The 24430-nt window shown below is 43.7% G+C and overlaps 1 protein-coding gene across 4 annotated transcripts in view; it reads right to left on the bottom strand.

The window, feature by feature from the left end:
• Positions 1-24430, bottom strand: part of AOAH (acyloxyacyl hydrolase) — an 80608-nt gene that overhangs the window by 15900 nt on the left and 40278 nt on the right. For all 4 annotated transcript variants that reach the window (XM_049816145.1, XM_049816143.1, XM_049816144.1 and 1 more), the window contains exons 12-16: positions 24121-24215; positions 15762-15853; positions 13303-13385; positions 6695-6731; positions 5620-5694 (exon numbers count right to left, since the gene is read on the bottom strand). In XM_049816145.1, coding sequence (XP_049672102.1) covers positions 5620-5694; positions 6695-6731; positions 13303-13385; positions 15762-15853; positions 24121-24215 — 382 coding nt within the window. The remainder of the gene's footprint in view (positions 1-5619; positions 5695-6694; positions 6732-13302; positions 13386-15761; positions 15854-24120; positions 24216-24430) is intronic.

Below are 24430 nucleotides of genomic sequence, written 5' to 3'. Positions count from 1 at the left end.
TGGCTAACGCCCTCCTAAGATCCCCTCCTCTCCCTTTTTATTGCTAAGCATGATGCAGGGTGCTGCTGCACCTAGTTAAGAACATCCGTGATTTGGCCCTGAACCAGGGGAAACAGTGCTGCTCCACACACATGGCTTCAGGGTGCGGGATGACCTACAGATGGGTGAAAGGAGGGCTTCTTTCCCCGTGGTTTGCTGTCTGGAGCTTACATTCAACAAACTCTTTGATTATGCCAGGTAGAAATATCTATGGTAGCTTTATCTCTCACATGTCCTATGCCTCTTATTACAGCTCTGCAGGAGGGCAGGAGACCAACAAGGGGTCTGGACAAATGTGGGAGACTGGAGGGAGGAGGAGGAGGCCAAAGGGAGGAGGTATTTAAGATAAAATAGTCCTCAGAAATGTTCATGAGGGTATGGGAGCTGTGTCAGTCTTCCGCATGGACTGAACACCCACATTTTGTGGCTCACTGGCAGGCCTGAACATCTTTGAGCCAGAGTCCCAAATTCAGGCTTATCCTTTGCCTCTTACATTTAGCTGTAAATGCCGCAGTGGCAGAAAAAACCAAAATCTTGAAGTTGAAATAAATTTCAACTTATACAAGAAAAACAAACAAGCAAAACCACTCCAGGCTGCCTGAAGAACACTGCTCTAGTTATGTTATTAAAACAACTACTTTATTGGAGAAAAAGTGTTCACTCACTCCCCCCATGAGAGCTATCACCACGCTCTCATGGTGCATGTGTCCGTAACAGGGGCTATGAGCAAGCGGGTGAACACAGCCCCGAAGAGTCCATCCCATCCCAGCAAGAGAGGACCTGCAGGTCTCTGGCACGGGGGGAGACCCCAGCTCTGGCAGCACCTGAGAGGCAGAGGAGGGTCAGCTTGGGGTAGAAGCCTTTCGTTGTCTGGAGATGACTCATTGCCCTCTCTTAGAGCAGTCAGTGGGATGGAAAGGAGGATGCCATTGCACGCTTCCACAAACCCCAGGCAGCTCCAGGGTGGTCTGGGTCCCTTTGAGGCACACGGAGCAGAGCATGTAAATCCATAAGTTGCCTTTCTTGAATTATGAAAGACAATAAAGCCATGTGTTTGGAACATAAGCTCTTAAAAGAGCCCCCAGAAATAGCAGCAAGGGCACCATAGCCAGGATTTGGAGCACATCCATGTGGGCAGCCATGCATGGCATGGACCATGTACCTTGGGAAGCAGCTCTCATGACAGTTTTGGTCCTGCCTTGGTGGTGCAGCTCAGCTGTACCAAGGCTTTCAGAGAGAAAGCCTCAACAGCTGCTGAGGAGCTGATCTTGTTGCTCAAGAAGAAAGACAGATGATGTCCTTCCAAGTAGTGCATGAGGTTGCACTAATGTCCATCCTTATTGTTTTAGTGGTTCCCACATTTTCACCTCATGGGCTTGTAGGGAAGCAATCAGCTTAGCAGTAAGGAGGCTCCATCCAGGTCCTTTCCATGGGAATGTCCTATAAGTTCTTTCATGGCTTCTCACCGGTAAGAGAAGGGCACACTTGATGCTTGCAATGCTGAGTGAGCTACTGGAGAATCAGGTAAGATTTCTTGTCAGTGACCATAGAAGCAGGAGCTTTCAAAAGGGTTATCTCAAGGCATTAGAAATGTTTGTGCTTGGGCGGGGGAGGTGGGGGTGGGTGGTGGTGCTGAGTCCCATGTGGGAGGACCGCGTTTCCTGGCAAGGATTTGGGATTCTTCAGTGGGCTGCGTTTTGCACACAAAATAATTAGACGAGTTCCCTGGGCCCAGAAATTTATCTTAATGCAGTGTGTGCTGCTGAAGCATTCGAGACTTTCTGGTTAGGGAGAACTGAAAAACAGCATTAAGATTCAGGCTTATCCTTGTGAGTGACAGCCACCCAAGCAAGGTACTTTTGAGATAAGACTGTGGTTTTGCCCTTAAATTACTTCATTTTGCCTACAGGTGTTGCAGCACTTGATTTCAAAATACTGCTCTGATGTAAGGCCTCTCCTGCAAGTAAACACATCAGTGTGAGCTGAAATTAATGACATTCATAACTCCACTTTCTCTTGTCATTCTCGGCTGAAGTCATGCAGATATTTCAGTGCATTTCTTCACATTTCCTTTCTGAGCCAGGCTATGAAATTAAAACCGACCAAGAAGCAAGCCATCTTGTAGGCATGTTTGTTTTGGGCTCTGCTGTAAGAACTTTACGGTGTCTGGGTGAGCACCGGGGACCTCACACGGTCGCCCTGGGAGGCAGCAGCCAGGGATGGCCTCTGCCCACCTGGGATCTCTGGAAGCTGATGTTGGTCATGGTTCATCATGTCAGAGCATAGGAAGCGGACATTAGTGTTAGGATTCTTGCCGCTTTGATTCTGGGTATTTTAGGGAGCACACCCTGCTCCCCTAGAATACATGAATACACAGTAATATCCTTGGATGTGCACACAGCTGCTGGATGTCCTAACACCATGGGTACCCCAGCTGTGCATGCATATACCACAGACAGCCTCGTGTAATTTGTGCGAAGCTTTTGCAGCTCTCCTTTGCCACAGAGACCTCCTCCGATCCCTTATAACAGGGTCTGGCATAGTCCAAACACAGCTCTTCACCCTCCTTCTGCACAAGGTTCATGGGCCTGACCTGCCACATTCTGCAGGGCAGTGATTCCCCTCTCCCTGTGACACCAATCCAAATAAATACCTGCCCCCAGCCAATGTTTCAGCCATACGCCCACTTTCTAGCCACATGCTGTTACATGCTACATGCTACGTGCACGTACATGCAGAGCTGGATCCACAGTGCAGGAGGTCATCTCCAGCTCATCTCAGAGGGGCCGTATGCCCGGGACACAAGGACTAGAGGTGTTGCACGCTCACATACTATTTTTAGGGCTGAAGGGGTGCAGCCGTGCTTTGGTGACGGTAGCCTTACAATAAGGGAACATTATGCTCTTGCTGATGCCAATGTTGCTTTGTACAAGTTCCCTTCCTGGAGGCTTCCTGCTCACCCCGCTTTGCTGCTGTCACCTTTCTTTTTGTTGCAGATGCCATAACTGCAAAGCTGGGAAAGAGAGCCTGGAGAAATGGTGCCTTACTCCAAACGCAACTAATACGTGCAAAAACTGTACAGCATTTGAGACTGCTGGTGCTCATTATTTTCTTGTCTGAATTTTTTTTTGTTCCAGGTCTGTGTGTCCCACATGGTGTCCCACACTTACACCTCAGTGGGCTGAGAGATACTGTTGCCATCTGTCTTTATTTTTCTAACCCCCCTCTTTGGACACCACAATGTGGAGACTACTGGGAACAGGTAACACAGGCTGCCAATTTCGTTATCTTTCTCCTCTATAAACATCCACATTACTCATTGCCCTGCTCTTCATATGGGATGAAATACTAGCATTTTAACAATGCTTTGGCTAAAAGAGCTGTGTCTCCGGTGTGCTTAGCACACTGCTTTCTCTTGAAGGTAAAATACAGGATAAGACCAGAAAGGCTCTATTACTGCAGTTTAAAGCTGTCCTTGAAGAGGTTTTTATTTGTCAAGCCCTAGGTTTGAAGTCAAGCCCATCGGATGCTCTGCATCCTTTGTAACCTCTGGGTACATCAGAACCAGGGCAGCTACACACAGTGACTGGGCGCTGAAAAAATCTCTCTCCACTGTACATCCCACTCGATGGAAGCAGCATGGAAACAGCTTGTTGCTACAGAAGCTGCAGTGTCTTTCCTTGTGGAGTCACAGGGATCACTACAGCCTGATAGCCTCTTTTGATGCTGCAAATGTTTTGGAAAGAAAGACAGTAGAGAGAATTTGAGCAGACAAAAGTGTCTCTGCCAGGTAATGGATGCTGGGATAAAAAGACAGCAGAGTTTCAAGTAATGAATACTGTTTTGGAACATACAAATGGGCGAGGCAAGGCCAAAACGGTTTAAATTTGTGAAAAAAATTCTTTTTGCTTCAGGCAAGAATAGAAAGCAGCGTTAGAGACAGGGGATGTGAAAGGACTAACCTGCAGAATGAGGAATAAAGCAAAGGAAAAAGATGTGCTTTTAGCAAAGCTAGTAAAAGAACTGAATGGAAATATGTACACAACAGAGCCTGGGCCAAGCCTAGGAGAAGGCACCTCAAAAGTCTCTCCAGCAGGAGCCACAGACTTCTTGCAAAGGCACTGTTTGGGTTGGGGGGGGCTCATCATCCTTGGGGTGGTTGTAATGACACCTCCATAAACTTCTCAATAAACAGATGCCCAGGACAGTCTTGTCAGCAAGTTGCAGGAGGTCCGTGACTGTTTTTCCCACTCAGTTGAAGGGTGATGGCGTTACTTTTGAGGATTTGTGTGTCCTTCCCCTAACAGGAGGGTCGTGCTGAGGGCAGGTTTGGCAGTTATGGGCAGAGGCACAGAGAGAGCATGAGCACCAGAAGAAGATGCCAAGGGTAAGCATTTCATGGGAGGCTGTTTCTGTGTGCCTCTCGCATGCAGCCAGGGAGATGGTGGTGCCAGGGAAGGACCTAAAAGGTGGCCTCTGTGGTCCCACTTCTGCCCTGGCTGAGGGGTCCCAGGTGCTGGAGCACAACACTTGATGTGCAAAGTTTGAACCCCAACACTTGCTGTTAGGCAAAGTTTTAGGAGAGCAAAGCCAGGATATTTTAATGACAAAGTCTGACAGCCTGCATCATAGCTCCAACTTCATTATACAACCTGCAGGTGAGACTTTTCAAAAGCTTTGGAAGGGGCCTTCGCTGAGTGTGCGTCATTTATTAAAATGGGTGTTTTGAAAGTCTCCGCATCAGTCAGATTTATTTCTTCTGCTTGAAAGAAAGCCTGAAGTTTCATCATGGTGAAAATAATGACACACTAACAACAGCACTTGGACCACCTGCAAAACCAAAACTGCAGTATGGTTTTTCTGTGCATTGGCCTGGTTGCAAGGTGTTTTCCGCCTTCCCACTACCAGGAGAAAGGGAAGCATCCAACTAGTGACCTCTTGGCATCCCTGTGAGCATTGCTAATGGATAGTGCCAGAACTATTAGTTTTGAAAGCTTTGGTTCATTCTCCTGCTGAGCTTATGATGCGAATAAAGCCAGAAAGACAAAACACCTCATCAGGAGAGCACAGCAAAGACTGCAGGCAGCGTGCAGCAGAGGCAGGGTGAAAATAGACCTCAACAGGGGACTATGTTGTCATTCTTCAGAAAAGGTAAACCAGCCATGCTCTACCTCCTGACAGGAGGTGACACACTGGGTAGGACAGATATACATGCTTTTAAACTCTTCCCCCCCCACCCCCCCACCCCCCACCCCCTGTTGTTGTTATACTTCATTTCATCTGCTAAGCTAGAAATATTCAACTTCAGACATGCCATTGGCCACTTTATTACTAGCTTGTAAAAGAAAGAAAGACAGATAAGCTCCAAATGAGGACTGGTAGGTGGTTATGACAAATAAAGGTAAGGCAACAACCAGTATTTTCAGCAGAAAAATAAGAATAAAGCACAGACCAATAGCAAAGAAAAATACCATCACGGGGAAGTGCAAAGCAATGAGACTTGAATGCCCAAGCAGTCAGCAGTACTCTAAAGAAGTCAAGTTTATGATACTACAAATGTTAACTTGGTTTACACCTTACCCATTGCAGACATCATTCCCAATCGTAGCATAGATAACTATGGCTGGATTGTCCAACAGCTGGTTTCTGGCCAAGCTAAAAGATAAATACACAGCTATATTAGTGGGGAAATATGTTCTCAGTGTCTGAACCACACACCGTGCTTGTATGAGATCACATTTGGAAGTAGCCTGTTTAGACTTGGACAATGCTTAGATGACTATGCTTCGATGTTTGGGAGAGGGAATTTGGTTTTTTTTTACACTGTGGTTTTATATTTTAGCAAAGTTTCTTAAATATAGGTGTGTTCACTTCTCCCTTTTGCCCCTTGTGAACTTGTCTTTTTTCACTGTTTTTCCTTCTGGCTTTCTATCTTCTTTGTATTATTCAGAAGCGAAATCAAGTAGCTTCATTTTGGGGCAAAGACATAAGATGGAAAGTTTTTAATCATCAGACATGGGAGAGGAAGACTATGTTTGGCTGACAACTAAGTTTATGTATGTGTAGGATTGGGCTTAAAGTCAACTCAGGGTGTGGGTTGAAGTACACTGCTAGAGGGCAAGGATTCATTACTACTTTTTCTGGAGGAGAGAACAATAAACCCCTTAGGATGTGAACTATACCAGCATCAAGCAAACTAAATCAAACCCAACTGCCCCACAGCCCACCCAAATTCATCTGAAAAGGAGACTTGCTGCCTCTCACTATCCAGTAGCTACTCAATCATATCCATATGGAGATAACACAGTGGACCTGCCTGTGTCTTTCTACATTGCTACCAATCAGGAGTAATGCAGTTAGGGGGACCCAAAGCACAGATTTAGGGAAAGGCTTAGTCTCCTCCCTAAAATGACTGGAAATGCTCTGTTGGCTTAACTGCGCCAAGATCAAAGCCCTGGAGACGGTGATATCCACACTTTAAAAAGAAGAAACAGCCAGTACTTCAGAGCACAGTGGCCAAGGGAAGCTGTGCTTTTTAGGACACTTGTGGATAATATGTTCCTTACAGTGCTTTGCTTGTTTCTTTTGAAGAAGTAGAACTCCAGCAATGCTGCTGTACCCCCCACTCAGCATTTGAATCCCATTAAACACTCACCTTTTTATTAAATAGAGGAGGTTTCCTGAAGAACCACCTGATCACACGTAGCGGGAATAAGAGAAATAGTACAACATCATTATAGTGACAAACAAAATGAAGTGCAAACCCCAGCTTCACTGCATATTTCCAAGAATGTAGAAGCATTAAAAATAAAAATGGAACAAGTCATCTCTGTAACCGTTTTGGGTGCCGGCATTAAGAAGTAAAGCTATATCCAGGGAACCTGCTGCCTCTTACCTGAGTCCCACCTTCAGACTGTAGAAAATCAAACACTTTTAAGTGCTGGGTTGTTTGGATCTGGCTTTTAATCCAGATCTGGCAGCTTCTTCCCATCTGTTGAACATAGTAGTCTCTTGTAAACCAGCCAACCTGACTTGTCAACAGTCAATCTACTTTTAACTTTCCCTATAAATTGCAGAGGGAACTGTTCTCACTCTTCTGAAAGAGTAAGTGTCTCACAGCTATACCACGTTGGGACTGATTCAGGTCCTAAACATAGGCACCAAGTGCCATTTTTGACATCCCAGACTATCCAAGACACCTGCAGCAGGGCTGGCAGATACAACACGGGATGCCTGAGAGATTGTGCACTTCTGGAGAGGCAGCTGGAGGTGGGAAAGATACTGTAAAGCATCTTAAATAGCACTAGACACCAACGTTTGGGTGTCTGCATTGCTCTCCCCATGAGTGGCAGACTTAGGATAAATAGTATTAGGCCAGCTGCACCCTTCCCAAGAAGCTCTGCATTTCAATGGCAATTCACCCAAATGCTTAGACACAAATCTGTCCTCCTCCAGGAAAAGAGCTAGCTACACCTAAGCATCTGTGAGCGTCTGCAATCTTTCATTTATATTTTGAATGAGAAAAGCATTCCCAATTAGGAAAGCTTTTATGCATAAAAGTTACTAGTGAGTCTTTAAAGGCTATGCATACGCATCCCAGCTATCCACAGTGCACAAATCAAGCTCCATCACCTGCAATGCAAAAGTGATAGCAAACAAGGAGCCAAAAAAGGCTTTATGCTTTGTTCAAGATTAGACTAGGACTGTGATTGCAAGAAGCTAATCTCACAGCAACGTACAAACCCATAAACTTCAGAGAAGCAGGCCCTACAGGTTGTACTTGCTTCTATTTTGCAGTATTTTCACTCTCTCCTCTTGTATTATACTCGCTCTGTTCTTTGCTCAGCTCTTCCCTGGTCTCTCTCTCTTCTCTTTTCTGCACTATGCCTCTGAAGCTTGCTTTGAGGAGCAAATCCTGTCCTCCCTGCAGCTCTTGGGGGGGAAACTTGTGGACAGAACATCATTAAATCCCTGCTGGATTGGTATAGGGGAAAGATCTAAGAGATAAACCCCTAAGGTAGCAGTAATACACTTTGCATTTTAATAGTGGTGCCTTTGTTATTATCACTCACAGTGATGCCAACCACATATATCAAGGAATCCTTTATGTTTTGAATAATCCAGTTCTTCCAAGCTAAAAATGAATCTATTTGTCTGCTGCTTCTCTCTTAAGGGTTGCTGGTCCATTCAAAATCCAGCCCTTCTGTCGAGAAGCTCTTTTCAGCAGAATAAGAGCCCCACAAAATCCTTAGAAAATACAGCTTGGAACATAACTACCGCCAGTTGCTTTTTTCCCCTGTTTAATAGCCCTTTTTCAGCTAGAGTTCAACATCCCTCTGTCAAGCCATTCTGCCGCGTGGCTCCCCTGACTGGGACTGCAGTTCCAGCACAAATAAACTATTGGGATCTCTAGAAATTAAAAACATATTTACAAAAAAGTAAGAAGCTGTTCTTGGGTATGTATTACCTCCACAAGCGTAAGCATTAGCAGAGTTACAGCTCAAGTGAAAACATCAAGAAAATAAAGGGCTCTTTTAGAGAACTGTTTTCATGGGTAAATTGAGTCTTCAAGGAAGTTTTTTGTGATACAGAGATGCAGTCTGTGATGAAAACATTCAAGCAAGAAAAAGAGATGAAGCAGAACAGTTACCCTTACACTGTTGAATGTCCTGGCAGCTATTTCTGGATGTCCCCTGTCCCACTCTCTGTTTTCAGACTGGTGGGGTTTTTTAGTTTTTGTTGAGGAGTCAGGGTTGGGTTCACTTCTGCTTGTGAGCAACCCCAAATTTCATAAATCTTGGAATACTTGAGCTGCACTTCTTGATTTTCTTGCTCTTAGACCTTGTGGTTGACAAGGAGCAGCACTAACATGCACTGAAAGAGTCTGGGTCCAGATAGCACCAAAAGAGCTGTGTGAACAAGAACGGCTTATTGACTTCCAATCTTTTGCTCCCTTATGCTGTAAAAGCAATGGAAATGTAAAGGTGCGAAGCAAGAAGTCTCTGGGCTTCCCCAAATGAACTCCAGGTGGACTAGAATTTCCAAGACAAATTAAGAAAAAAGATCAAAATTATTATTTCTTAACTGGTTTTGAAGCCAATGTGAGATATCTGCTGCCTGATGTCTCTGTGAGCCAGAACATGTGTTAACAAGGCCTAATTTTTCTGGTCAAAGGCAAGAATCCCAAAGAGACAGATCAGACTACAAATGGCAAAGGAATATACAATACCCGTGTTTTGAAATAGCATATATTATCCAAGTATCTCATGCAAAACATAGATGACAATCACAAGATTGTTCTGCAATTATTTAGAAATTCTGAGGGTATTCATTTTCCCTGTATTTATCTAATGATTTTGGGGAATATTTTAGCAACTGATTTTACTATCAGGATGCTTCTATCAAAACAAAGGATATTCAACAAGTGCTGGAGAACATTTAGAAGAAATTTCTGACTCCACACCAGAGCATTCATGCCCAACCCTCACACCTGAGGATCCTGCTCAGCAGTCAAAAACCAGAAATAGCACATGGCTTACAAACCTGTGCAAAGCTGCTGGAAGGCAAGACACCAAAACCACACTGAAACAATAAACCAGTAAAAATTATATGTAGAAAACTGTTCAGCAAGCCACTTTGATGGAAAACATTGGTTAGGACTGTGAGCTGCTTGTTGTGCAGCCACCAGCTGAAAGCAGTAACGGTGACACAGAACAGATTTGTTACGAATTATTAACATATATCTCATATACCAAGTGTCTTGTGGGGTGCCTGGTGAACAAAGCTGATCACCCAAAATGAACGTCAGCAAGTCTGATGTGAATATGTTCATGGGTAACATACACAGACTGCTGAGACCCTCCCTGGCCCTGGCTGAGCACCCTACCCTACAGCCAGCTGCCGAGGAGGTTCCACCACCTCCAAGGGCTAATGGGATTATTTTAAGAAAGGGAAGGCAGAAATCCCACTAGCAAGGAGGTAGGGGAAGCCTTCCTCCAGGGTGAAGATGCATGTCCAGAGAAGGGCAATGGGGGAAAGTCCCTCCGTGCTGAGCAATGACACAGCACTGGTGCTTCTGTAGGGTGGGTGGAGACAAGCATTGCTCTCGGTCCCTGCCTTGACTTGCCATCCCTGGGCTCTGGTTCTCGGCTGCACACCTCCTCCATCAGAACCACATCTCTCGTGTCTCATCCTCTCATTGCTATATGTAGGGCCGTGAAGCATCATTTTCAGAGGAAGGTTAAGTTGTCCCAGGTGGGGCTAGGGCAGGTTGGCGGCCAGCTTTTTGCTTTACTGACACTGAGAGAGGCCATTTAAATCCTCCCATTCGGGGAAACTATGACGGCAAATGAGGCAATAAAAGCGGACCTTTACAATGCGGTGTCAGTGCAATGATTAAGAGAAGATGCTGAGGGAAGATATCCTGGGATTTTTCTATCACTTGTAATTTTTCCCTTTTAAAAATTCCTTTCTCAATTTTCTTCAGAGTCTTTTGCCCTGACACACGCTCACCTCCTTTTATACCCTGCAGGTGTCTGTAAGTGGAAAGGAGACATGTGAAGTGAAAAGAAAAAGGAATGATGCACCCAGCGAGAGATTTTTTTAATTTTTTTTAAATCTATGAGGAAATTGGGAAAAAGGAAGAGCAGAAAGTACAACCCCCATTAACGTAAAGAGAGAAGAACAAGGTAATAGGGTATCAGGTACTGACATGAACTGGATATAAATGTGAAGAATGATTGACACATAGTCATCCATTGACCATTTGGTTTGGCCATTTTTTTATTCTCTCACCAGAAAGCACATCTGGAGGTCTACAATAATGCGAGCCACCAACTCTAGTGCCCTGCGACTTACAGATGAGAAAGTCAGAAGTGCCCAACCCATGACACCAAACACATTGTAAAACACTTGTGCAGAAGACCTGAAGACTCAGGAGCACCATGTGTGCCACAGCAAAGAGGAGGGTGTATAGGAGGCATTGCCAGTGGCATTGGTGCTGGCACCAGGAGGCAACTTTTTAGGCGAAAATGCCCACCTGAGCCTGGAAGTGATCCTTGCATCACGCTACCAGTGTGTGCAACCTCTTCTGCCTGGTAAGATCTCTGTCTGTCGGAGGTGGAGGGCTGGGGCAGAGCCTTTCTGATCCTAAATCTTGCAGGAAATCCCAAGCATTTAACAAGTTTCTAAGTAGCACTAGGGGCAGCAGTGCTCCTCACTTCCAGCCGACATGACTCATCTGTTGGAGAGGAAGCGCATTCCATAAAGCGAAATTATCTACCCGAGGAGAATAACTTTTTCCAAGCTTCTGCAGCCAGTTTTCTGAAGCATGAAAATTAATTAAATACAATAGAAACACAATGTGATAATCACAGAATAATCAAGTATCTTTTAAACCTGCTGTTGGGAACATCACCTAATCCAACACACAAAATCTAACATCATAAACCTTAATTTCTAAGGGAGATTACTGTTATCTCTTCACACAAGCCTTTGACAAATTTAATAAAACTCTGTCTGTAAACAACTCAGGATTTCTGTTTTGCCCCCCATTCCTCCATTTTGAGAGCTATTCTAGGTTTTCACTCCTTGATAGTAACCTTTTTTTTTAAATTTCCCCTCCAAACAGAGGTAGGATTAATGAAAACCTATGTTCTTGTACCAGAACTATACTTCAGTTTAAACCATTCTTCCCACTTTGTGGTGTTTATGCTTCAAAAGGATTCAAAACGGTAATCACTTTTAATATTTGCTCAGTTGCCAAGGTGCCTTAACATTCCTTCAGAAGTCTCCATTACCCTAATCTTCCCCAAAGCCCTTCTCTGTGTCTATTCCCACCAAAGTCAGTCCTCCCTAGGTGAAGGGGGCCAAATTCTGAGGTATTATGAGCGGCTTATAGGAGGAAGGAGAAAATGCTGTGTGTGACACATCTTGCAATCTCCTTAGTCTCTTTCCAGCTCTATTCTTCACTCCCGGCTGTTCCTTGAAATTCCCCTTTGCACCCAACACCACTTTCTCTCCACCACTTCTGGCTGACGAGCCTCTAGTTTACAGACAAGAGTCTCATCATTAGCTCTGACCTGCATGTCTTGTACAATTGTATTTGTTGCAATCGCTGTTGCTGCTGTTCCCAAGCTCATCTAAATTATTCCTGTGTGAGGATGTGGCCCACTCCAGGATGGTTAATACTTGCAATTTTGCATCATTCACAGATACCATCAAGTGTGCGCCTTGGGCTTTGCTCTAAGGTCACCACTCCAAATGTTAAACAGCGTTAGCCTCAGGAGAGATGCGTGAGGGACACGGCTCCTCTCTCAAACTCACTGCTCTTCCTTGCTTAGCTGGTTCTCTACCCACTTCTTATTTCCTGTATTAACCTTCTTCTTCACTGTACACAAACATTTCTGTGAGGTACCATGCAAGACACTTTCCTTAATTCTAAGTAGATTAGGTCTGGTGCATATACCCTTGACAACACAGGATGCTATTTCATAGAAAGAAGATGTTAAGCCAGCCTCACAAAATTAATTGATTAAAACTTAACAGCGTTAAGTTTTGTCCCAGTTTTGGTTTACCTGCGTGTCCTTGATTACTGCTTTAAAATCTGTTCTAAGAGTACATTAAGATGCCTGCACCACTGACCTCCCCGGTTTTGCAAGAGGACTTCTGTTTGCTGGTCTCCCACTCCAAAGGATGTCACACAACATCACGGACACCATTGCTATGAGACTGATGACTGTTTTGTGCCCACTCTGCCTGCTGGTGTGGCAGCCCCGTGAGTTCCCCATGCTACTGTGGGGTGCAGTGTAGGGCCCTCCTGGCATCCCCTGCGGGAGTGCAGAGCCGGGGGGTGCAAGCAAGCCGGGACCACGCCACAGCCTCTGGAGGAGATGGAGGGCAGACCTTTTAGCTCCGTCACTACTAGTGACATCCTTCTAAATGCCCCCTTTTGGCCATGACCTCAAAAAACGCGCACACCCCCCCACCCCCCCCCCTAGGGCCACAGTGGGGTACACTGGTTTTTAGCCCAGTGGAAACTCTCAGTCAGTGTGTGGATAAAAGTGATCAAGCCACACACCTCCCTACTCAGAGCCAGAAGAAAAGATGCTGAGTTAAATAAGTGCTGTTCTTTATTTTTCCATAAGAAATGCATGCAATTAGGAAGGGGTTTCTCTTTGTTTCTGAAAGATGTTTGTTAATGTAGCATCAAGTATCAGACTAGTAAGGTTAAAAAAAAAAAAGAAGTGAAAAATCTTAACATACCATTTTGGGATATGTTCTGTAAGTCTCTGTGATTACAGCGATTTCTCCTGCGTAAACGTAGATACAGAGAGTCTGTCCAGCCTCTGAAATAAATTGAAAAAATGCAAGCTGCTAAACTCATATGATACTGATGAAAACACAGCTGATATTAAAAATGATGTTCTTGTCTCTGAAAACTCTGTGCCCCAGATATGTATATACTTCAATTTCACCATGTCTCTTTTTTGTGGTCATAAATCCTTTTCATCTTGGACAGGGTGGCCTAAAATGGAAGCCAAGATATCCTCTCAGAAACTACAAATTGATGGAGAGTTTCTTTGAAATTGTTCCACCCAGGATGCTTTTATCCTAGTCTTTCAGATAAGGTGTTTTAAAACCTTCTTGTTATACATCATTTATCAAAACAATCCTGTTGATTGCTCACTAATTGACTTTTCAATTGGTTGTTATGGAACCGTAAATAAAAGAAAAGAAATATTGGCAGGGCATTCATTTCCCCATTCCATAAATCTTGGACAGATTGATCTGAAAACAGGTTATGCTTGATTCTGACTAGTTCTCTCCTTTACTTTGCACTACTGAGAAAAATGAAAATGCAAATGAGAAGGATAACAGCCTAAAGGGAAGCCGATGAGAAGACCACACTCCCAGCCACGAGCACATGGTCATCTCCACTGGGGCTGCTGATTTTGTGTTTGAACTTAGACACCAAAGGAATCAGATAACTTAAATACCATGGCTTAAGAACAGCAAACCTGGATGAATGCAGAGAAACAGAAGACAACGATAAGTTTTGAAACCAGCAATAAAAAGTAACTACCTACAACACAGAAACACATGATAACATCAACTAGTCACTATGTAATGGGCTACACAAGAAACGCCTGAGCTCTTTGGTTTTCAGCATAGTAGGCGGGCAGACAAGGAAAAGCAAACAGACCTTTTCGGTCAGAGAATATTAGTTAAAAAGCGGTGTTCCTGTTCACTGATCAGGGGTGGGAAAGATGGGCTTGGAGTAGATGGGAGCCTCCCACTGCACAGTGCCAGCCAGTCTCCACCACACTTACTCATTGTGGTGTGGGATTTTGAGCTACTTAAAAATGCCTTAAAGTCCCAAACAGTCCTTTTTTTTTTTTTTTTTTTTTTTTTCCAGATGTGGAAGAGATTAAAAAAGAGATTAAAAACTGAACACTGAACCAAGGCCTATGACTGACAACTTCGGGGTCAATACTAGGCTCTGATCACCTGTGAACTTCAGATTCTTCAGAGCCAGTTAAATACTGTGTATTGAGTAGCTGAACATTGTAATAGATTTTCAAAGGTCAGTTTTGCTGCTGACTCTTAAAGAAGAGATTGCATAGATGTTCTCTTTTGGCTTGTCAACTAGTATACCACCTTCAAACATACACTGTGTGAATGTAGCTGAGGCTGGGAGCCTGGTTTTCACGCAGAGAGAAAAAAGGGAGCAAAAAGTACAAGTGTGTGGTGCAACAGATATTTTTCCTCGAAAATAATATATTCTTCCAACTTTTTAATTCTGTTGGTAGAAAGCCTCTTTAGGCTTGACTCATGCTTGGTTTGACATTTCACTGTATTCATGACCTATCTTAGACATATAAAATAAAAATTATCTGAAACTCAGGCCAGACCAGGCACTGTTGATGATTGCATCCTTTAGTTCTGGCAGGAGTCAAGGACCTCTTAATGCTGGCCAGAAAGATGATTAACAAACTTATGATTTTTTTTTAACTTCATGGTTAAAACTGCAGACATTTCAAGGTGTTTTCTTGTGTTTGGACTTTATTTTCCTTCTCTCCTGGCAGTGCCTTCTTTTTTTCTATCTCTCCCTGAATCCTTCCCCATCCACATGAGCCAATGTAACACGGCAAATTAGGTCACAGGCACTTCCAAATTCTTTTGCTACTTCCCTCTAAATGGGGGGGGGGGGGGGGGGGGGGGGGGAAGGAAAGATTGCCCCAAAAAAGGGAACACCATGAAATAACCCTGGGGTTACTATTCATTCCATTGTTTCAGCAGCAAAAAGGAAACAGGAGGAAGAGGGAAAGAGGGGAAAAAAAAAAAACTAAGAAAAGGGAAATGCTGACTTTTGTTAGTTTCAGCAATGCCCCCCTTCTCCCTGCCCCAGAATTTTGAAAAAAGTGAGTTTGGTTTTTATTTCTTCTTTTTTTTTCTCCTTCTAAATTACAATTTGACTAGCTCTAAAACTTACCCTGAATTTCAGGAAGACTGGGCTAGAGTACTGTGCATTGTCTATATATTTAAAAGATTTTTAAAAATCCCTAGATCCAGTGACGATCTTGACTTTAGAAAGACCAGAAGCAGAGCTGACTAGCATTTTTATCTTTCCTTTCAAGCACTGCTTGTTTTTTTTTTTTCTTGCTGTGCTTTTAGGGACCTTGAGACTTGTTACGACTTGGCCACCCTGCCTGTTGGCTTACCCGATGGTGGAATTCAGAAATCCAGTGATCTCTGAGAACTGGGGCCAGTCAAGCTCGTCAGTGAAAGCCATTGGGAGATTAGCAAATGATTTCTGAAAGAGAAATTTTTAAATCAACATACTTTCACCATCACAGACAAAAAAATCTTTTCAGCAAACTCGAGCACTTCTTAGCTGCAGCATTAGCCAGACAGCAGCAATCGTAACTATAGCTGTAGCGGTAATTATTTACGCATACACTTAAAAAGCTGACTTTTGTAAGATGGGCATATCAAGAGATGGAGGAAGGAAAAGCAGAAGAGATATCTGAATTGCATCTCCTGGCACCTTTTAATTCTGGAGCATGTACTGCAGGTGCAGACCACCAAGGCAGCAGCTGTTTGCTGCAGCATCCCTCCTGTCCAAAGGTGGGTCTCCTTGGGCACAGGAAGAGATGACAGCATGATGTCCCCAGCATATATGGCAGAGGGATAATGTCAAATTCACCTGAAGGTCCCTTGCCCTCTTCCAGCAGGATGAACGGTGAGCATCCGACCCCCTAAAAACCTCTGCCTGGTCCTCACTGCAAATTTCAGGGACGGCACTGAAGTAACAGAGTCTGAAAAGCCCCTGAGCATGGCAAGGACCAGGGAATAAAACACATGGTCTGCCATAACCTTGCCACGCAAACAGATGCAAGCTTTACCCTTCTCTGCTTTTGCTGGTATTAGTCCCTAGTGCTTTTTTTAAGTGACTGCCTCTGCGAAAGCCTCTATGCAGATGCAAGCCATGTTGCACATTCTAAACACAGTGCCCTGTTTGTTTCCACTTTGATTTCTGAATGTGTCAAAAATCATAAAAGGTGAGAAATATGGCCTCGAGAAATTGCACCACCCCAGAAGGATGAGAACATGGAGTAAATTTTCAGCTTTTCCTAGTCTGGGGTACATTCGCAAAGACAAATGCATAAATCCAGTTGGCTCATACTGAAAAATTGCTGATGAAAAAGGCAATAACCAAAAGAAGGTCAAAACATAAAATCAGGAACTTACAGGCTGGATTAATCCATGTTATTTACAAACTTTATTTTCTTTTCAAGCAGTTGTGGGGTTTCCTTAAACCCTTACTGCTATAAGCAGCAAGCAGGTAGGTAATTCTTTCAGCAAGAGGATCAGAGGTAGCTGAGGAGCCACAGAAGAGCTAAATCTTGCAGTCCCCACCAAGTCCCCATTCCCAGAAAATTATTGTTTAGGTGAATGGGAGCTATGCTCAAGGCCAGGTAGGATGGGGCTTTGAGCAACCTGGTCTAGTGGAAGGTGTCCCTGCCCATGGCAGGGGGGGGTTGGAACTAGATGATCTTTAAGGTCCCTTCCAACCCAAACCATTCTATGATTCTATATGCCTACGGGTTTTGACTGGAAGACAATAGGGAGAGACACAGGGAAAGTGGAGGAGAGGCGAGAAAAGGGGGGTTGGGGGTGGGGGGGAAATCCTGAAGCCAAGCTCTGAGCATCCTAATGCACAGCAGATGCCAGTTTAAAGCATGTAACAGCATATTTGACCTACTTACAGTAGATCTGCATTAGTTACCAAAGTGAAAATGGGTCTGGCTTAATTATCTTTCAGTTGGTTCTCTCTCTCTCTTACATACATACATATGTCCTTGTGTGTATCTGTATATACATATTATGCATATACAAATCATTTTTTTAAGACTAGAGGGAACTTCCAAATCTGCCTTCTTCAAATCTGATAGACTTGTGTGCAAACAAGTGCTTAATCCAAGGGCACAGCTATGAGCAGAGGTGGAGGGGTACAGTATGGCTTGGCCATTTGCAATACTCGCCTCCTCGTAGCTTTGCATTAAAGGTGACAGAAATATTGAAATAGTCACGTAGCATAGAGCAAACTATAGATATGATCTCTTACAAGTCACAGCATATAAGAGTATAAAAAGAGCCAAAAATGATTAAATATTTTAAAACCAAATCCTTCTCTGACCAATTCTCTCATTATTTCCTGCTGGCATTCCAAAACATTATTTCATTGGACAAGTCCCAATAATTTTTAACTGGTTTCCAGTCCCCACCCCCCGCCCCGGAAATTTAGCTTAAATACGAATTAGCCAGAACCTAATTGAGTTGCAAATTGGGTTGGAAAGGAACATTTGAGCCCAGAATTATACTTGCATTTGAAAACTGTATAGACATTTAGCATTGACACTGTTCCAGCAAACCACTTAAAGCCAGACTTTTGAAGATATTTCAGGACCAAAGGGTGAAGATGAGTAGTTAATGGAAATGCTAGACCTTGAACTCTGCAGCGATGTAGTTTGGAAAGCATGGTCTAACAGACTGCATTTCACTTAGTCTCAGATGCAAATGTGTCCCACTCTAGAGGTGGATCTATGTTGACTTTTTTCTGAGCACATCCTTGTTTAAATACCATTCTCTAGACTATTGTGGCTGAGAAACTGTGTTTCAGCCTGTGTGCCAGATTTTAGCAACGAATGATTAGAAAATTATTCCAGCCTAGCTTCAAATGCCATATTTTAGCCTCAAATGCTCTAGATGGGTCCCAATTTGAAGGAACGCCCTCACCTCCTAGATGTGTTCTACCTTGAAATACAGGGCAGCCAAAGCCATGGCTGATGCTAAATGCACACATGCCAAGCTGCGCTTAAATGGAAGAAAGTTCAGGGTTGCTATGGCAAGAGATTTTCAAAATCAGAACACAACAGGGCACTGGAAACTTAATACTCATACAAGCCTTTAGAAATGCCAGCCCCAGAAATCCTGAAAGCACTGAAGTATCCCTTAATTTGAAGGGGAATTGGGTATTTGGTTTTATACTGACTTTAATGCTGTTCAAATCCTTGTGATAGCATCAAGTACCACAGACAACTTTCTTATTCTAATTATACAGATAAGCAAGCCTTAGAGCTCTTGAGAAAAGCACAGCCTATCTTTTTAAAAAGCATGTATGGCATTTCTACTCTGTAAAGCTGCAAGGGACATCATAGGTTTGAAATTAGCAAAATTACTACCTCATTTCCCTCAAAATGCAGCAACTTAGTCATCACAATACTAGCTGGGAGAAACTTGCCTGCAATTCACTGGATTTAGAGGGAAGCTAGGGAATGTTTTTAATACGGTGTTCACAGATCAAAGTTCTGTTTTTTCTAGTGGTGCAAAAAAAGAAGTCAGTAGGATAAGTGTTCAGGACATCCTGAACCTTCATTTAAAGAAATGCTGAATTCGTTTAACAGGAAATATATAGCATGAAACAGTTTAATGAAACCTAAGAACCCGTTAAGTTTGTGGGCAAATAGATATTTGCTGGATTACAGATAGATGTGGGATTCATTTTTCTCTTTATTCAGCATGAAATAGAGATCCAAGAGTTTTAAAACGCATCTTCCTAGATAGGGTATAATTTCTAGCACATTTATAAATACAGTGCTTTTATCTCAAGATAAAATTGTCTCTAAAATGAGATTTAAAAGTAAGCTTCTATTCCAGACATATAACAGAAAAATGCTGCATTTAGTAGCTATTTGGAAGTCAATTGTAAGCAGATGGACAGAGCAGCAGGAGCACAATATCCATCGCCAGACACACCAGTGTTTTCAACATTAGCTTTCCGCAAAAACCCATCCACCTCAAAAAAAACCCCCACAGTATTTCTTCTGCTTTACTAAACCTCATAAAGTGCATGTCTACCGCATTACACTTCATTTTCAGTGTCCAAATTTTCAGGTCAAAGGAATGAACATTCAGCTCAAGTCTTGCTGAACCTTTTAAAAGAAGAAAAGCCTGGCAAACCCCAAACCTATTGACAAGAAGAAAGCCAAAATAAAGTTGACTCATCCCCTTCTTCCAGCTGTATAATTCTCTTCTTGTCATTGTACTCTGGGTGTTTGCGGATTTACTGGAGTGATGGCAGGTTAAGGACAGAGCCACATGCTCAGCTGCCTCTGCAGGAACATGAAGGCAGGTATCCTCAGTGATGGTCCCAACATAATTTTTCTCTGTGTTGCTGTACCTCAGCTAGATCCTTGTAGGGTAGACTTTGGGACACAGCAGTACCAGCTTGGTCAAAAACTTCAAAATCAAGGTACCTGCAACTCCCCCTAGTGCTACACAGGGTGGGGTTTTTTTGTTATTTGGGGATTTTTTTTAACTGGAGAAATAACATGCCTGAGCTACAGCTTTCAAAGGTGCGTCCACCTTGTGATGGACATTTTCCACACCAAGTAGTGTCTCCGTACACTCTTTGTGGGAAGAACATACTCTAAGAGGAATGATAACTGTATTTGTGACTGGCTCCTAGGTAAAGTCTTTAGAAACAGCACTGGGAATCATGAGTCCCCACTCTGCTATAGTGCACGTCTCAGCGCATGTGACAGATGAAATGGGCTGGGAGTGCCCACAGCTGCACCAGTGCAGGCAGGCTGGTCCTCAGATGCTTGCAAGTGCCCCCTCCAAAACAGCCTCCTTGACTAATGCAGGAACATGATTCAGGTCTCTGCATTTGGTCACTTAAGTTTAAGAAAACAGGAAGACCAGGAAGGAATTAGGGGACTTGATATGGGCAAGTGAATGATACAACTTGATGCATTCCTTCACGTGGGATGTATGACAGAAGCATGTCCCCCTGCGCTGGATTACTCAGGGGGATTATTACCCTGTGAGATGCAAATGCTAAGAGGGCAGCAAGTTCCTGATTATATAGGGAAATCCAAAATCCAGTACATAACAGCTTCCCAACAACAGTCTTTGAGATGGTGGTGTGGGTATCTGAATTCCAAAGCTGTTCAGCCCAAATACCCATCCGGTCACCCTCATGCTAATCATCTGGCTACCTGAATGACATCCTGAGCCTGCTTCAGTTCAGAAATTTCTCATTCACATTCTCTTTCTTCCCTCACTCATTGTTACTGCTCCTTTGCAAGGTAGGCTATGTGCAGCATAATCAGGGGATGCAAGCATTCTGGAGATCCTCGTAACTAAATTCTCAGCATCTCTCCTGAGAAACTATTTCCTCACCTAATTGGCTTTAAAACAGGAATTAACAGCTGCCACTGATGTGGTGCTGATTAACAGAAGGGTCAACAGCATTGTTACCATATGTAAATTTCAATTTACACTTGTATATGTAAACACTTGCGTATGTGAACATGTATAAGGATAAATATAAATAAGAAATATATTAAATAGGTCAAGTATATAAAATAGATACATAAAAACACAGAAAAAACATTAAAGTAACAAAATAATACACTTAATAAATCTGAATTAACAGGCACACAACTTTTTCCTTGTACATATGATAAAAATCCTGACGGGGTCGGGGGGGGAGTCCTTCTTGGAATTCCATGTAGAGGGTTGAGTTTCCATTGAAATGGAAATTAAAGCTTTGAACTGACTCTAGTATTGACTGTAGAGAAAACCATTTGATAAACTAATTTTTATGTGTGTCTTATGAAAGAAATTTTGGCAGAATCAAAGTGAAGTGCCTTGATTTTGACAGCACAGCTGAACAGCAGGTATACAAGGTTTATCCTTCCCACTCAGAGCCCTAACTTCAAATTCTTGCTGTGGTCCCAGATTAAGGATGTTTTCTGTGACATTAGGACATAGCCTCTCTGCTCTCTCTTTAGTCACAAAACCATCCCTGGATGTGCTTAGAAATTCTCCTTGAGGAAGGCCTTGCACTGGAAAAGGATTGAAGCCAGCTAATTTGTTAATTAAACCTACAGATGAAGGGCATTCCCCAGTGGTATTTAATACTACACATGAAGAGACAACAGTATTGCACCTTCACAACCCCAAGGCAGCTAAACTGTTGCTATTGTCATTCTACACATAGAAAGCAAGACACAGAGTACAAGTGAGGGGAAGAGGCAGTAACAAAGTCTCAATTAGCTCTGAAGTTTTTTTGCTAGCACTTTTGTGCTCAGGTGACAACTTTCTTACTTAAGGTGAGCTGCAAATTATATAACTTTGTACTACTGCTAGAGTTTAAACAGAGATACTAGGGGTTTTTGTATGACTGACCTCTCTGTATATCTGCATTAATATTTAAGTAACCGCTGTACTTCTGCCAGGTCAGTAGGAAAGCCTGCAAATAGTCCTAGAAAAGAACCTGCTCTTTCCTCTCCTGTATCTCATGTACCCCAGACACCTGGGTGGCTGTGCAGTGCACTACCATAGAGCTCAGCTAGCTGTAGGAGGGCTGTGTTTCCTGCGAGGTAATTAGCCTAGCCCTGCTCTGTCCTGGGTAGCTATAACCAACTTTTCCAAGTTCCGCTACATTACTGCCATACCCCTGTCAGAGGTCTGTCTGATGCTGCCCAGCTCAGGGTGCCCAGTGTCTGAAGGGACATAAGGTTATCTATACTATCCTCTTTTTGTCATCTTCTGCTAGCTCCAGTAAGTGGTATTTTAAGCAATACCTTAATGCATCCCTTTCTTACTGGGCTCAGAACAGACGCCAGCCCCAGCGCCTTGTACTGGTGCATGAGAGACCTCTCTTCCAGGACTGCCTTGCGACAGCTCTGGGTCTGCATGTGAAGCCCAGGCTTCTTTTTCACTCAAAAGTTGTATTTAGCTTCTCCAATTCCAGTGAAGTCTTAACTCCTTTTATTTTTATATACACTGAGTGGAGTGACTACGAAAGGCCAGAGAACGAACATGTCTCTCTTTGCCCTCCTTGCCCCAGTGCAGGGCACTAGCTCTAGTCTGGAGTCACCCTTTCTGCAAAGGAAAGCAGCCCACTTCTCCCTTTCCAACCAGTCCTTGATCTTCCCCACATGCTGGCCAGACAGTTGAGCGCCGAGAGCATGTATTTGTTGAGCCTTACACAGTGAGCACCAGTTGCCTTCCTGTGCAAGATGCTCTGCACCCATCAGACAGTCACAAGGTGCCATCAAAACTCACTTTATAATCTGCACTCCTTGAGCCATCCAGCTAGAGGACCAGCAAGCTTCAAGCAAGAGAAATGCTTTCTAAACCTTCATTACAGTGATAATAAAATGCTGACATAGTCTAAAACTGTTCTTGCCTACATGGCTCTGCTACCAGCGTTACTGCCAGAATCATCATCACCATCAGTCTTATTACTATCTTTATTAGACAAGATAATCTCAGTTATCATTAGCGCTAATTTATTATGCTCATCATCAGCTCTGTCATCAGTGCCATTTGTCTAATTGTTGCTCATAAACGTTTAACAAAGGAAAACAACTGCTAATCTGCAACATTTAAATCAGCTCCGTTCTGGGAGGAAAAGAGGGAAAATACACGAAATTCTCAGACCTCCAACAGCACTATAACTACTGACATTTTGGAATAAGTATTGTTCTCCAGAAAATATCTATATCCTTCTTCCACAGAGGCCAGTGGAAGAGTAACAGGTTTTCACCAGGGAAAGTGGGCAATGACGATCCACTCACCCCCATGCAACCGACCCTTGTGCAGAGAAAGACAACACACAGTCCTCCCTAACTAGGCAGTGACACTGGCTCGGAATAAGAAACAAGAGTGAAGGACAAAAGCATACCTGTGCGTTTCTCTCCACCCCCTAATTGCAGTGTGCTAGAATGATCTTTTCCCCTCAATTATTTCATTCTATGCCAGTGAACTGCAACAGCTGAGGCTCAGCATAATTCACAGTCAGGCGCATTTTGTTGTTGTTTGAAAATGGGAAGTGCTGGGATACTGCCCAAAGATAGACAACAGTGTGGTAGTGATATTTTACAGTCACTACAGAAATTCTTTCCTTTAGGACAAGTCCATCGTAAACCCTTGGATGACCCTCGAACACCTGCAGATGTATTTGTTCAACAAGCCTCAGAGCCTGAACACCGGAATTACTAGACCTATTGCACATATGCTACAGCTGAGGGAAAACAATCCAGGACACATCATTTCAAAGCCAGATGCTGAAAACAGAAGTTCCCTGACTGTCAGCAGGGTCACTTCTGCAACACTTGCACAGCAAGGAGCCGTACCAACGAGCCTGCTAACAGCAGGACGGATCCCACAGACAGCATGGGTCTCCTCGAGCCACAGGCATGTGCATGGAAAGGCAGATGTCCTGGTTTGTGTCTCTGGCACAGCACTGGGCCACTGAAGCCAAACTCTTCCCTGACCCAATTGCACAGATGTCGGAGGAGCAGCAGTAGTGCAGGGCTATGCTTTTTTATCTTCAGAAGAGCAGCTGCAGGAGGGGACTGGCACACGTGAGACCATAACTATAAATTCCAGTGCAATGAGGCATTTTGCACTTGTTTCCCTTTGGCAACCTGTGGCACAGGGGAGAAAGCAAACGGCAATCAGCAGCAGAGCGGTTTCAGCAACCCAAACGTGATTCCTCACCGCTGACATCTGCGTGACGGTCATCCACTCAGGAGGGATGTGGAAGTGAGCGCCAGCTGAGTCTCCCAACAGCACGACCCCTTGTGAGTCCGCACCTAATTAACACATTTTATTAGTCGCAGGAGCAGAAAGAGCAAAAGGAAACAGATCATGGAGAGCAACAGCAATGGCAACTGATGGAGTCACAGGCAACTGGCTACCCCACCCTTCACATAGCTGAAATGTTCAGACCCTGCAGTGGGATTTTTGCTCCATCTGCAGCAAAAACTGACTAACAGGCATATGCCAACAACCCTAGAGGAACAACTGG

Source organism: Accipiter gentilis, chromosome 14 (assembly GCF_929443795.1).
Source record: "Accipiter gentilis chromosome 14, bAccGen1.1, whole genome shotgun sequence".
Lineage (NCBI taxonomy): Eukaryota > Metazoa > Chordata > Aves > Accipitriformes > Accipitridae > Astur > Astur gentilis.
Note: the sequence above shows the minus strand (reverse complement) of the source record. Positions and strands in the feature narration are given on the sequence as shown.